The 16037-nt window shown below is 39.5% G+C and overlaps 1 protein-coding gene across 8 annotated transcripts in view; it reads right to left on the reverse strand.

Annotated features, from left to right (window-relative positions):
• Positions 1-16037, reverse strand: part of LOC100524391 (putative methyltransferase NSUN6) — a 73846-nt gene that overhangs the window by 29432 nt on the left and 28377 nt on the right. For all 8 annotated transcript variants that reach the window (XR_002336345.1, XR_002336346.1, XR_001298151.2 and 5 more), the window contains 2 exons: positions 15304-15385; positions 3318-3437 (listed from right to left, as the gene is read on the reverse strand). Coding sequence is in view for 5 of the 8 variants with exons in the window: in XM_005653806.3 (XP_005653863.1) it covers positions 3318-3437; positions 15304-15385 (202 nt within the window). In the remaining 3 variants the exon portion in view is untranslated. The remainder of the gene's footprint in view (positions 1-3317; positions 3438-15303; positions 15386-16037) is intronic.

Raw genomic sequence — 16037 nt, forward strand, 5'->3', positions numbered from 1 at the left:
ATCCCATTTACCATTGCATCAAAAAGAGTAAGAATACCTAACAATAAACTTATCTAGGAAAGCAAAGATGTGAACACTGAAAACTTTAAGACGATGAAGAAAGAAACCAAAAATTACACAAACATATGGAAGATATACCATGCTCTTGGATTGAAAGAATCAATATTGTCAAAATGACTATACTGCCCAAAATAATCTACAGACTCAATGCAATCCCTATCAAATTATCAATGATATTCTTCACAGAACTAGTATAAAAAACTTTTTTCTTTGTCTGGAAACACCAAAGACCCCAAATTGCTGAAGCAATCCTGAGAAAGAAATCAGAGCTGGAGAAATCAGGCTTCCTAATTTCAGACTATAGTACAAAGCTAATCATCAGAACAGTAATAGTACTGGCATAAAAAAAGAAACACAGGTTAATGAAAAAAGATAGAAAACCAAGAAATAAACCTACGCACCTATGGTCAATTAATCTATGGCAAAGGAGGCAAGAATATATGATATAAAAAAGACAGTCTCTCAATAAATGGTTCTGGGAAAACCAAACCATCCACAGTATGGGAGAAAATACTTGCAAATAAAGCAACCAACAAGGGATTAATCTCCAAAATACACCAACCACTCAGGAAGCTCAATATAAAAAAAAAAAAAAAAAACAAAAACAAAAAAAACAAAACCCAATTGAAAAATGGGCAGATGATCTAAATAGACTTGTCTACAAAGAAGACATACAGATGGTCAAAAAAGACATAAAAAGATGCTCAAAACCTCTAATTATTAGAGAAATGCAAATCAAAACTACATGAAGTGTCACCATCATCAAAAAGTCTATAAACAATAAAGGGTCAAGAGAGTATAAAGAAAAGGGAACACTCCTCCACTGTTGGTGGGAATATAAGTTGGTACAAACACTATGGAAAACTGTATGGAGGTTCCTCAAAAAATTCAACATAGAAGTACCTTCTGATCCAGCAATCAAATCCCTGGGCATATATCCGGAGAAATCCGTAATTTGAAAAGATACATGAAACGTAATATTCATTGCAGCACTATTTACAATAGCCAAAACATGGAAGTAACCTGAATGTCCACTGACAGAACAATGGATAAAGAAGATGTGATACATGTATACCATGGAATATTAGCCAAAAAAAGAATGAAATAATGCCATCTGAGCAACATAGACAGACCTAGAGATTATCATATTCAGTGAAGTAAGACAGAGAAAGACAAATAGATCATTTATACGTGGAATCTAAAAAATTGATACGAATGAATTTTTTTTACAGAACAAAAACAGATTCACAGACTTCAAAAACAAACTTATGGTGTAAGGGTGGAGGACAGGGAAGGACTGGGAGCTTGGGACTGGCATATGTGCACTACCGTATACGGAACGGATGGTCAATGGGAACCTACTATATAGCACGGGGAAGTCTATTCAATATTCTGTGATAACCTATATAGAAATGGATATGTGTTTATGTATAACTGAATCACTTTGCTGTACAGCAGAAATTAACAAAACACTGTAAATCAACTACAATGAAATTTTTTTAAAAAAAGAACACTATTGTAGGTGAAGCTGCTAGCATATGCAAGTATTTTAGTTATCACTGGGTTTTACAGAAATTGAAACAAGTAGGGAAAAATACCATCAACTGCCCATATCCTTTTCTTTCTTTTTCTTTCTTTTTTTTTTCTTGTCTTTTTAGGGCCTCACCCAGAGCATATGGAGGTTCCCAGGCTACAGCTGCCAGCCTACACCACAGCCACAGCAACGTGGGATCTGAGCCACATCTGTCTGCAACCTACACCACAGCTCATAGCAATGCTGGATCCTTAACCCACTGGGCAAGGCCAAGGATTGAACCTGCGTCCTTGTGGATGCTTGTCAGATTCATTAACCACTGAGTCATGATGGGAACTCCAGACTTTTCTTTTGTGACAATGAAGCAGGTTTTTTTTTTTTTTTTTTTTCGGCCACACACACAGCATGCATAAGTTCCCAGGCCACAGCTGTAACGAGTGACAGCAGTGCCAGGTCCTTAACCCACTGGGCCACAAGGGAACTCCTGAAGCAGTTAAATTAAGCCAAATTAAGCCAAATCATGAGGTTTTTACGAATCTGAAGGCAAGAACACAGACACAAATATTTGTGTGCAATGTTTATGTGTATATATTTCTTATCATAATATGTGCTTGTATATATATCAACAAAGTATATTTGGACACTTTAATAATAATGTACTGTCAAGTTAATCTTCAGTGGTGGAATTTATTTTTTATTTATTGAAGTATAGTTGATTCACGTTGTGCCAATTTCTGCTGTACAGCAAAATGACCCAGTCATATACACACGTATATATATATACATTCTTTTTCTTATATTATCTTCCATCATAGTCTAACCCAAGAGACTGAATATAGTTCCCCGTGCTATACAGTAGGACCTCATTGCTTATCTGCTCTAAATGCAGTAATTTGCATCTACCAATCCCAAACTCTCAGTCCGTCCCACTCTTTCATACCCCTTGGCAACAAGTCTGTTCTTCATGTCTTTGAGTTTGCTTCTGTTCTGTAGATGGGTTCCTTTGTGCTATATTTTAGATTCCACATATAAGTGATATCATACAGTATTTGTCCGTCTCTTTCTGACTTACGTCACTTAGCATGAGAATCTCTAGTTGCATCCATGTTGTTGCAAATGGCATCATTTTGTTCTTTTCTAAGACTGACTATGGAATTTAGTTCACTATTTTCAAAAGCATTAAGTCTTGTAATTAAGAATATAAGAAGATCTGGAGTTCCCATCATGGCTCAGCAGAAACGAATCTGACCAGCATCCATGAGGACACAGGTTCAATTCCTGGCCTCACTCAGTAGGTTAAGGATCTGGCATTGTCATGAGCTGTGGTATATGTAGATCACAGACGTGGCTCGGATCTAGCGCTGCTGTGACTGTGGCGTAGGCCAGCTAAAAAAAAAAAAACCAACCAAAAACAAAACAAAACAAAAACAAACAAAAAAGAATATGAGAAGATCTCTTAAATGTTTCATTGAAACAATTATATGGGGGGAAAAAAAATCCCATTTCATAAATCTATTAGCAAATCTGGGATTCAAGAAGGTCTTGGGATCTGAACACTGAACTATGTGATGAATAGCATCACTGAATGGCCTTCGCTTGGATGAATCTGAATCAATGAGATTATGAATGTATGTATAATGTTCTGTAAGTTACAGGTAGTTCCACCTCCATCACTGAAACATGTAATACGTAGAAAGGAGTTCTGCTGTGTAGACAGTCTCACCTGATCACGCATTCGTGCTGCAATGTGTGTTGTTTTGCCTCCAGGTGCTGCACACAAATCCAGAATCCTTTCTCCAGGTTGAGGATCCAGAACATGTGTTACTACGGCAGAAGGCAAATTCTGCAAGGAAAAAAAAAAAAAGTCAATTACTGATGATTTGATCGTTTTGAATTTGAGAATCAGAGAATGTCAAGAAAAAAGTCAGGACAGCATCCTCTCCCAAGAGTAGAATTTTTTTGTAAATATACTAGTGTCAGAAATTCACCATTTCCCACTGTATCCTGGTTTCACACAGGACACACAGACACACCCGTGCATGATACATCTCCCCAGTCAACTCAACAAAAAACACTTACTGTTGTCCTTTCTCAGTTCAGTGGTTCTCGACATTTTGGAGGCCACAGACCTTTCTGAAATATGAGAAATCTTTGGACCTTTTTCTCAGAAAATGTACAAAACATCATAGTATCAGGTGCCACAGTCACAGCAGCGCTAGATCCAATCCGACCTAACCTCCATCAAGAACCCCAGTTTTATAATGTTTATGCCCCTGAAGGCATGCCTGGGTTCCTATCTACCACACTTCAGTAGAAGAAAGTGAAAATTTTTTAGCTATTCCTGGTTGGCAGTCAGAAACTTATTATGAGATTTTACAACCCCCATATGCCTCCATCTATAGCAATAAATTTTATTAAATCACGAATTCATTAGTATTAGTTATATAAAGACTGCAAGATGATAGCCTTAAATACGATACAATAATATTATAATTTATTTTTAAAATTGCTTGGCAAGGAAAAAAAAGAGACTAACAAGCATAGTGCTATTTATTTTTTAAGTTTGTCAGTTTCAATTCATGCTCATACCGAAACTCTTTTTTCCATTAGTAAATGCACTTTTTTCCATTCAGTTACAACACTCTCAAGTGAATCCAAGATCACAGCTTCAAAACAGAAAATCAATGGTGAGAAAGGACACACAGGAGCAAGCTTGTCCCTCCTCTGTACATACATGGAGCATTAAAATCAGAGCAAATGATTCAGGCACCTGAAGGGCTGTTTCTCCACACTGCACACTAAGAACAGCTTCATGTGTCACAGATACTTTCTCTCAACAGTCTAATTTATCCCAACAACATTTAAAAATTGAACTCCAGGAGTTCCTGTCGTGGCTCAGTGGTAGCAAACCCTAGCATCCATAAGGATGCAGGTTCGATCCCTGGCTTCGCTCAGTGGGTTAAGGATCCAGCATTGCCATGAGCTATGGTGTGGGTCGCAGACATGGCTCAGACCCTACATTGCTGTGGAGAGGCTGGCAGCTGTAGCTCCAATTTAACCCCTATCCTGGAAACTTCCATGTGTCAGGATACGACCCTAAAAAGACACACACACACATACACACACACACTGAACTCCAATATAAAAACACTTAAAGACTTATATGACTACAGGAGATTCAGTGATAACTTTATCTAGAGTCAATGACATGATTCATTCCTAACAAATATAACATCAATGTCATGGCCAGTAGAGGGGATCAAGATGGTGGAGGAGTAGGACATGGAGCTCACCTCCTCCTACAAATACATCAAAAATACATCCTCATGTGGAATGATCCTCACAGAAAATCTACTGAATGCTGGCAGAAGACCTCAGGTTCAGAAAGAGCAAGAAAATCTCCACCTAACTGGATAGGACAAGAGTGAAAAGAAAGAAAGTGAGGAAGGCATTGGGACATGCATCCCTGGGAGGGAGCACCCGAGGAAGTCACCTCACCAGTGGGGAGATCAGTGGGACAGAGGAGGAGCTTCAGGGCTCGAAGAATGCAGCAGGGGTGTGCAGCAGCCGGAACAGAGACAGACCTGCCCAGACGGTCAGTGCCACCACCGTACACTCCTCAGCCTGAAACGAACGTCTGCCAGTGCAGGAAGAGACTGGGCGCTGAAGCTCAGGCTTTGGAGATCAGACCCGGGGAGCAGACTGGGGATGGCTGCGCAAAAGCAGCCTGAGGGGATGGGAATCTGGTGTTTTCACATCTGAGGGTGTTCACAGAGGAAGCCTGGGACTCCTTAGAGGCCAGGCGCCATTCTTTAGGGGGGGCACAAGAGGAGGAGGCGGACCCACCATTGCAGCCTTGTTCCCTGAGCATGCTCTCAAGCAGCAGGACACTGCCCTCATGAGCTCCAGGAGTGGTTGCAAGCTGCCACCAAGCCTCAGGAGTGGTCGAAAGCTCCAATGGGTTTCAGAAGTAGTCATGAGCCACCTCTGCTCCCAATGTGTGCTCTGAAGGTGTGTGTGAACTGCCACCACCATCAAGAACCCCAGGATCTGGGCACCAGTGGCAACACGTGTACACCCATTATCAAGAGGCTAACAGCTGGCACACGCTGGGCAAAGAGGGGACAGGCACCCATACTAAAAACAGTCCTCCCACCAAAAACATTAAACCCACGCAAGCTATGCAAGGACACGCCCACGTGTAAACAGCCCTCCAAGATCACAGTAGACAACTGTTTCTCCTAAACTCACAGAATAAGAGAAATATAAGTACAATGAAGAAGTACAGGAACCACACCCAGTTAAAAAGACCAAGAAAAATCCCCTGAAACAACAATGAAACACTCCTCTTCAGTCTACTAGACACTGATATCAAAAAGGAAATAATGAAAACACTGAAGGAAGAAAGACTATCAACAGAAATGCAGAGTACTGTAAAAAAGAACTAGGAACTACACAGAGGAGACAAGAACAATTAGAAACTCCATTTGCAAAGACAAAAGCCAAGCTAAAGGCAATGAAGAGCAGAATGAATAACACAGAGAAATGAGTAACTCACCCGAAAGACAGAAGAAGAGCAATCATCCAGTCTGTCATGGCACCAAATAGAAAGCAAATAAAAAACAGAATAAAATAAAAGCAATACAAGAGATCTATGGGATAATATAAAGTACACCAATCTACACATAATAGGGATTCCAGAAAAAGAAGAAAGAGAAAAGGTGATTTAAAATGTATTTGAAGAAGATATGGCTGAAAACATTCCAGATCTAAAAAAGAAAACAGATACCCAGATACAGAAGGCACAGTGGGTACCAAACAAGACGAACCCTAAAAGACCTACTCTAAGACATTCTATAATAAAAATGGCAAATACTAAAAATAAGATTCCAGAGTTCCCATCGTGGCACAATGGAAACTAATCCGACTAGGAACCATAAGGTTGCAGGTTTGATCCCTGGCCTCACTCAGTCAGTTAAGGATTCGGCATTGCCATGAGCTGTGGTGCAGGTCGCAGACGCAGCTCGGATCCTGCATTGCTGTGGCTGTGGTGTAGGCTGGCAGCTGTAGCTCTGATTAAACCCCTAGTCTGGGAACCTCCATATGCCATGGGTGCATCCCTAAAAAGACAAAAAAAAAAAAAAAAAATAGAGCGGATTCCAAAGTCAGCATGAGAAAAACAAACAGTTAATTCCAAGGATACCCCTATAAGACTATCAGCTGCTTTCTCTACAGAAATGCCACAGGCTAGAAGGGAGTGGTAAGATATATTCAATAAGTTCTGAAAGGGGAAAATGTGCAACCTAGGATACTCTATGCAGCTAGATTATCATTAGAATAGAAGGAAAGACAAAGAATTCTCACCCAAGAAAAAAATAAAAGAATACTGCAATACTAAACCTATCCTAAAGAAAATATTGAAAAATCTTCTCTAAGTAGAAAAGAAGAATCCAATGGAAAGAGAAAATCAGAACTGGAAAGTAAATCACTTAAGCCAGTACACAGATTAAAAAATTTTTAAATGTCTGTGAAAATGATGATAACCACAATGAACATGAAGATAAACAAGAAGGATGAACATGAAGATGTAAAAGAGGACATCAAAATCTAAAATGGGGGTATTCCCGTCGTAGCTCGGTGGTAACGAACCCAACTAAGATCTGTGAGGATGCAGGTTCAATCCCTGGCCCTGCTCAGTGGTTAAGGATCTGGCATTGCCATGAGCTGTGGTGTAGGTCACAGACACAGCTCAGATCCTGCATTGCTGTGGCTGTGGTAAAGGCTGGCAGCTATAGCTCTGATTTGAGCTCCAGCCTGGGAACCTCCATATGCTGTGGGGGCACCCTAAAAAGATAAAAAGACAAAGAAAAAAAAAGAATCATAAAATATTTTTACCTAGAATGTGTTCGAGCCTACATGACTACCAGTCTAAAGCAAGAAGATATAGGAAGGGGTTAACATACTTTAACAAATCAACAACAAATCAGAAACACATGATCAATTTGCAAAAACCAAAAAGAGAACACATGTATACAAAACAAAATCATCAACCCACAAAAGGAAAAACAGAAAAATAAAAGGACAAAGAAGAAATATAAAATCAACAGGAAAATAAGGTTTAAAATGGCAATAAATACATATCTATCACAAGTTACCTGGAATGTCAATGGACTAAATGCTCCAATTGAAAGATACAGAGTGGCAGAATGGATTAAAAAACAAAAGCTTACAATATGCTGCCTCCAAGAGATGCTCTTTAGGGCAAAGGACACACACAGACTGAAAGTCAGGACATGGAAAAAGATATTTCATGCAAATGGAATGAAAACAAAGTGGTGATCACAATATTCATATCAGACAAAATAGACCTCAAAACCAAGCCCATAAAAAATACTATTTAATGATAAAAGGACCAACATAAGAAGAGGATTTTATGCTTGTTAACATATATGCACCTAATATAGGAGCACCCAGGTACATAAAACAAATACTAACAGACATAGTGGGAGAAACTGAAAGGAATAAAATAGTAGGAGACTTTAACACCCCAATCACATCAATGGACAGATCTTCTAGGCAGAAAATCAATGAGGCCACAGAGATCCTAAATGATACATACAATAGAACAGTGAAACAGTATTTTTAGGACATTACCTCCAAAAAAACCAGAATAAACATTCAAGTACACATACAACATTCTTCAGTACTGATCACTTACTAGGGCACAAAACGAACTTCAACAACTTTAAGAGTAAAGAAATCAACTCAAGCATCTTTTCTGAGCACAATGGCAAGAAATGAGAAATCACAGAAAAGAAAAGAAAAAATGATTACATGGAGACTAAACATGTTACTCAAAAATCAATGTGTCAACAATGAAAGCAAAGAGGAAATTAAAGAATACCTCAAGACACATGGCACTTAAAACACAACAAAACAAAATCTATAGGGATGCACCAAAAGCAGTTTTTAGAGGGAAGTTCACAGAGATATAGTCCTTCCTCATAAAAACAAGAAAAATCTCAAACAACTTACCACTTAAAAAGATTTAGAAAGTGATGGACAAACAGAACCAAAGTCAGTAGAGGGAAGGAAATAATAAAGATCAGAAAAGAAATAACTAAAATAGTTTAAAAGATAGAAAAAAATCAATAAAACCAAGAGCTGGTTCTTTGAAAGAGTAAACAAGATTGACAAACCTTAAGCCAAGTTCACCAGGAAGAGAAAACCCAAATAAATGAAATACAAAAGGAGACATAGCAATGAACACCACAGAAACACAACCAAACCATAAGGGAAAACTATGAACAATTAACAGGCCAATAAATTCAACAACCTAGAAGAAAGGAACAAATTTCTATAAACATATAGCCCACCAAAACAGTATCAAGAAGAAATAGATGACTTGAACAAACCGATCATTAAAAGTGAAATAGAATCTGTAATTTAAAAGCTCCCTACAAACAAACGTCCAGGCCCAGGAGTGCCCACTGGGCCACATTGGGTTAAGGATCCAGTGCTGTCCCTGTGGTGGCTCAGGTCGCTGCTGAGACACAGGTTTGATTCCCAGCCCAGTACAGTGGATTAAAGGTCTGGGATTGGGTCCTTAAGGCCGCAGTGCAGCTCAGATTCACTCTCTGGCCTGGGAACTTCATATGCCATGAGTGCAGCAGGAAAAAATAAAAAAATAAAAAAATAAAAAAGCAAGCCAGGCCTAGATGGCTTCACAGGTGAATTCTACCAAACATACAAAGAGGAAATTACACCAATCCTTCTCAAACTTTTCCAAAAAAAAACTGAAGAGGAGGAAAATTCCCAGTGACATTCTATGATGACCCCCATCACCTTGATACCAAAAGCAAAGACACAGCCAAAAAAAAAAAAAAAATCAAATCAAATCAAATCAAATCACAGGCCATCATCATCTTTGATAAATCTAGAAGCAAAAATTCTCAACAAAATATTAGCAAACCAAATGCAACAACTCATAAAAAGATCATACACCATGATCAAGTGGGATTCATCCCAAATTCACAAGGATGGTTTTACACAAATCAATCAACATGATACAACTACATAAACAAAAGACAAAAACCACATGATCATCTCAATAGATGCAGAAAAGGCATTTGACAAAATTCGACATCCATTCATGATCAAAACATTCACCAAAGTGGGTATGGAAGGGAACATACCTCAACATGATAAAAGCTATCAACAACAGACCCACGGCTAACATTCTCAACAGGAAAAAGCTGAAAGACTTCCCGCTAAAATTCAGAACAAGGCAAGGATACCCACTCTCACCACAAGTATTCTAAGTCCTAACCACAGCAATCAGACAAGAAACAAAAGGTATCCAAATTGGAAAGGAATAGGGAAAATTGTCATTATATGCAGATGACATGATACCACCTATAGAAGACCCTGAAGTCCCCATACAAATACTACTAGAACTGATAAATTATTCATTGTAGCAGAATACAAGACTAAATACAAAATTAAATTGCCTTTCTTTACATTAACACTGAAATACCAGAAGGGAATATAAAAAATACCTTTTAAAAATTGTACCCCAACAGAGTTCCCACTGTGGTGCAGCAGAAACAAATCCAACTGGAACCATGAGGTTATGGGTTCAATCCCTGGCCTTGCTCAGTGGGTTAAGGACCCGCATTGCCGTGAGAGTGGTGTAGGTTGCAGATGTGGCTAGGATCCGGCATTGTTATGGCTGTGGTGTAGGCCGGCAGCTGTAGCTCTGATAGACCCCTAGCCTGGGAACCTCCATATGCTGCAGGTGCAGCCCTAAAAAAAGCAAAAAATATAAATAAATAAATAAATAAAAATAAAAATAAAAAAAAATCACACCCCAAAAGTAAAATACTTAGGAATAACCATGATGGAGATGAAAGACATACACTGAGAACTATAAAACATTAATAACCTCGAGATGATTTAAATAAATGGAAAGATACCCAATGCTCTTAGATTGTAAGAATTAAGATTGTTAAAATGGCCATACGACCCATAGCGATCTACAGATTTGATAAGATCCCTATCAAATTACCCAGGACACTTTACTCAGAATTAGAACAATGCTAAAATTTATATGCAACCACCAAAGACCCAGAATTTCCAAAGCAATCCTGGAGAAAAAGAACAGACCAAGAAGCATAACCCTTCCAGACTTCAGACAACACTACCAAGTACAGTAATCAAAAAGGTATGGTATCAGCACAAAAACAAATATATGGATCCATGGAACAAAATAGAGAGCCCAGAAATGAACCCACACACCTACAGTCAGTTAATCTTCAACAGGAGTTCCCTTCGTGGCACAGTGGTTAACCAATCTGACTAGGAATCATGAGGTTGCAGGTTCGATCCCTAGCCTCGCTCACTGGGTTAAGGATCCAGTGTTGCTGTAAGCTGTGGTGTAGGTCATAGACGTGGCTCAGATCCTGTGTTGCTGTGGCTGTGATGTAGGCCGCTGGCCACAGCTCCAGCTGGACCCCTAGCCTGGGAGCCTCCATATGCCGTGGGAGGAGCCCTAGAAAAGGCAAAAAAAAAAAAAAAATTAATCTTCAACAAAAGAGGCAAGAATATAAAATAGGAAAAAGACAGTCTTCAGTAAGGGGTTTGGGGCAAAGTTGGACAGCTACATGAAAATAAAGTCAGAACATACCCTGGCCATACACAAAAATAAACTGAAAGTGGTTTAAAGACTTAATCATAAGACATGACACCATAAAACTCCTAGAAGAGATCATAAGCAAAACATTCTGACATAAATCATACCAATGTTTCCTTAGGTCAGTTCCTAGGGCAAAAGAAATAAAAGCAAAAACAAACAAATGGGACCTAATCAAAATTAAAAGCTTTGCACAGCAAAGGAAACCATAAACAAAACAAAAAGATAACCTACATAATGGGAGAAAACATTTGCAAATGATGCACTCAACTAGAGCTTAATTTCCAAAATATACAAACAGCTCATACAAACCAACAGCACCCAATCAAAAAATGAGCTAAAGACCAAAAGAGACATTTCTCCGAAGAAGAAATACGAATTGCTGACAGGCTCATGAAAAATTGCTCAACATCACTGCTTCCTAGAGAAATGCAAATCAGAACTACAATGAGGTACATGGGTCACACTGGTCTGAATGGCCATCATTAATAAGTCTACAAATAACAAATGCTAGAGAGGATGTGGAGAAAATGCTGTTGGTGGAAAGTTGGTGAAAGACCTATGGAAAACGATAGTGAGGTTCCTCAGAAAACTATGGACAGAGTTACCGTGTGACCAAGCAATTCCCCTCCTGTGCACATACCCAGATCAAACTCTAATTTGAAAAGATACACGCAGCCCTATGCTCATAGCGGCACTATTCACAATAGCCAATACATGGAAACAATTTAATGTTCATTAACAGATGAACTGATAAAGATGTGGTACATACAATGGAATATTACTCAACTATTAAAAAAGAATGAAGTAACGACATTAGCAGCAACACAAATGTAAAGATTATCATACCGAATTAGAGTTTTAACTAAAGAACAACCCCCTTTGGCTAAGAAGGCAGCTGCAAGCCTTTACAGCTATGCTCATCACTAGACCACCCTTCTTGTAATAATGTCACAACTGTGTGCCCTCTGTCCAAGCCAGCAGCCCTGCTAATCATGTACCCAACACTGCTTATCAGTTCCGCTTCTGTAACCTTGCTCGCTCAGTTTCTTAGGGAAGAACACTGTCTGCTTGGGGATGGGGGGAGGTCCGGGATGCTTACATGGGAAAATCAAGACCTTGTAGTGTATAAAAGTTACTGAGAACAAAGACCTGGTGCTCAGACTCTGGAGGTGACTCCTCTGAGCCCGAACCAGTGCTGACTAAACCTTGCTTTTCCCTATCTCCGAGTGCTGTTTGTCTCCTTCCATCGCCACGGTTTTTGCAGTTTCCGCAACAATACTAAGCCAAGTAAGCCAGAGAAAGACAAATGTGTGTGGAATCTAAAATATGGCACAAGGAGTTCCTGTCGTGGCGCAGTGGAAATAAATCCGACTAGGAACTATGAGGTTGAGGGTTTGATCCCTGGCCTTGCTCAGTCAGTTAAGGATCTGGCATTGCCATGAGCTGTGGTGTAGGTCACAGACGCAGCTCAGATCCTGCATGGCTGTGGCTACAGTATAGGCTGGCAGCTGCAGCTCCAATTCAACCCTTGGCCTGGGAATCTCCACATGCTGCAGCTGCAGCCCTAAAAAGAAAAAACTAAATAAATAAATAAAATATGACACAAAAGAACCTATCTTTGAAACAGAAACATACTCATGGGAAAGAACAGATTTCTGGTTGCCAAGAGGGAGGGGACCGGGGGAGGACTGAGGAAAGGTTAGATTTGGCAGATGTAACCTATTATACGTGGAAGGGATAAACAACAAGGTCCTACTGTATAGCACAGGAAACTATATTCAATGTCCTATGATAAACAGTATGGAAAAAATACCAAAAAACAGTGTGTGTGTGTATGTGTGTAAGTATGTGTATAGGTATGTTTGTACATATACATAACTGAATCACTCTGCTGTACAGCAGAAATTAACACAACACTGTAAATCAATGATACTTCAATTTTTAAAAATAATGTAATTTTTTTTTGTCTTTTTAGGGCCACATCCACGGCATATGGAGGTTCCCAGGCTAGGGGTGGAGTCAGAACTACAGCTGCCAGCCTACTTCACAACCACAGGAACACGGGATCTAAGCCGTGCCTGCAACCTACACCACAGCTCCCAGCAACGCCGGATCCTTAACCCACTGAGCGAGGCCAGGGATCGAACCCGCATCCTCAGGGATACTAGTGGGGTTCTTTAACCGCTGAGCCACAACGGGAACTCCTAAAAAAAAAATTTGTTTTAAGGGCCAAAGATGACAGAAATTTCCAATCCTATGTAACACAGTAAGAATGTTCTGGTAATGGAAACACTCACACACAAAGAAAACACACTTGTGGGTGCCAAGAGGAAGGAGGATTGGGGAGAGATAGATTGGAAATTTTGGATTAGCAGAGGCAAAGTATTATTTATAGAACAGATAAACAACAAGGTCCTCCAGTATAGCACAGGAAACTATATTCAATGTCCTGTGATAAACCATAATAGAAAAGAATATAAAAATATATATAGGTATAACTGAATCACTTTGCTGTATAGCAGAAATTAACACAGCATTATAAATCAACTGTACGTCAATAAAACTTAAAAAAAAAAAAAAAAAAAAAAAAAAGAGGAGTTCCTGTCATGGTGCAGCGGAATCCGACTAGGAAACATGAGGTTGCAGGTTCGATCCCTGGCCTCACTCAGTGGGTTAAGGATCTGGCGTTGCTGCGAGCTGTGGTGTAGGGCGAAGACGCAGCTCGGATCTGGAGTGGCTGTGGCTCTGGCGTCGGCTAGCAGCAACAGCTCTGTTAGACCCTTAGGCTGGGAACCTCCACATGCCCTGGGTGCAGCCCTAAAAGGACAAAAGACAAAGAAAAAAAAAGAGGAATTCCCTAGTGACTCAGTGAGTTAAGAATCCAATGTTGTCAATCCTGGTTGCAGGATAAAATCACCTGGTGAGCAGTTTTTGTTTTGTCTTGTCTTGTAACGTGCAGTCCTCATCCAGAATAGTTAGATCAGAATTTTCAGCAACCAGGCCTGGGCACCAATGTTTTTGAGATCTCCCAGGTCCTGTGCTATAGCAATTCCCAACTTCAGCTGCAAACAAGAAGCACCTGGGAGAGCTTTTCACCATCCTGACCCAGGCTCGACCCCAGCCAGCCCAACTAAAGACCATTCAGGTGGTGGGATCCACAGCAACGCCAGATCCGAGCCAAGTCTGCAACCTACACTGCACCTCACGGCAATGCCAGATCCTTAACCCACTGAGCGAGGACAGGGATTGAACCCATAACCTCATGGTTCCTAATCAGATTCATTTCTGCTGCACCACGACAGGAACTCCAAAATCTGGTTTTTTCAATCCGTTTTTCTATTTGTTGACACAAGGATTAAGTCAGTCTCTGGATTTATAAAATGTCTTTTGGTTACACACTAGACAGAGGAGAATGCAAATGTGATCTACGCTTAGGATAGAGCTCAGATGCTGCTAATTACCGATTGCATGACCTTGTTCAAGAACCCAACCATATCTGGTCTTCAGTATCTTCATCGTAGACTGGGAATAACAGTAACAATGCCACCTAACCAGCAGATCGTAATAAATCATGTGAATTAATGTACATGAATGTACGCCATAAACTGGAAAAGGCCAAACAAGTTACCTGTTACATATCACTGCAACTGATAAGCATTTGACCAAAATCTGCTGGTGGTATGCCATTTGAATCTCACTCAAAATTACACATGGAACAGTTGTACAGAGAGCAAATGTATGCCTTATTTAGGGACTAATATTCTGAGATGGAAAGCAATCGTTACAGTAAGTCATTAAAGCACCATTGGGTAAAGGGAGAGAGAAAAAGTCATTAAAAATCATTTGAGAAAAAAGAGTGTTTACTAGGCTTTTTTTTTTTACTACTTAACCAGAAAACACCAATACACAACAACAACAAAAAGGTAAAAAAGAGAGTAACAAACCCTTATATTTCAAGTAGTTCATGGAAGTATGTCTCAATCTGACTAAATATTCTGCTTTTACAAACACTTACCTGTAAAAATAAGTAGCCAGGCAGTACATCGTCAAATGAAGGGCTGAGATACACTGGTTCCGTCATTCTTATGCCTATGCCTCTGAAAACAGGAAATCTAACATTACTCAGTATAATTACACAGTCTACACAAATTCCATCTCTAGGAATATACTCAAATAGCACATCAAATATAAGATAAAGTATATAAAAAATATAAAACCTTTTTCACTCAACACCAAAATACTTAAAGAGTATTCCTGTGAATTGTTCCTGAATTCTTACCCACAGCAGAGAAAGCCACTGGGAGCACTAAAAAGGATAAAGTTACACAAATTTTTCATTTAGGCACCACTTCATCTCTTTAGAGATCTGAACAGACTAAAACGTGAAGAACATCTGAGTCCTTATTCACTGATGTGTTCTCATCCTTCTGGTACCAGATGTATGATCACTTTCATGTGCCTTTCAATTCAATAAACATTTTGGAAAGGCTTCAGTTTGCCAGGCACTAAGCTCGGTAGTTGTATGAAAAATACAAATATGTATCTGTGAGTCTGTTTCTGTTTTGTAGATATGTTTATGTGCACTGTATGTCAGAGTCCACGTATAACTGAAATCATGTGGTATTAGTTTGTCTGACTTCCTTCACTTGGTATGATCATCTCTAAGTCCATCCATATTGCTGCAAATGGCAGTATTTCATTCTTTTTAATGGCTGAGTAATACCAATGGGCAGGGGGTTGGGGAGGCAA

This window comes from Sus scrofa, chromosome 10, assembly GCF_000003025.6.
Source record: "Sus scrofa isolate TJ Tabasco breed Duroc chromosome 10, Sscrofa11.1, whole genome shotgun sequence".
In the NCBI taxonomy this organism is placed as follows: Eukaryota; Metazoa; Chordata; class Mammalia; order Artiodactyla; family Suidae; genus Sus; species Sus scrofa.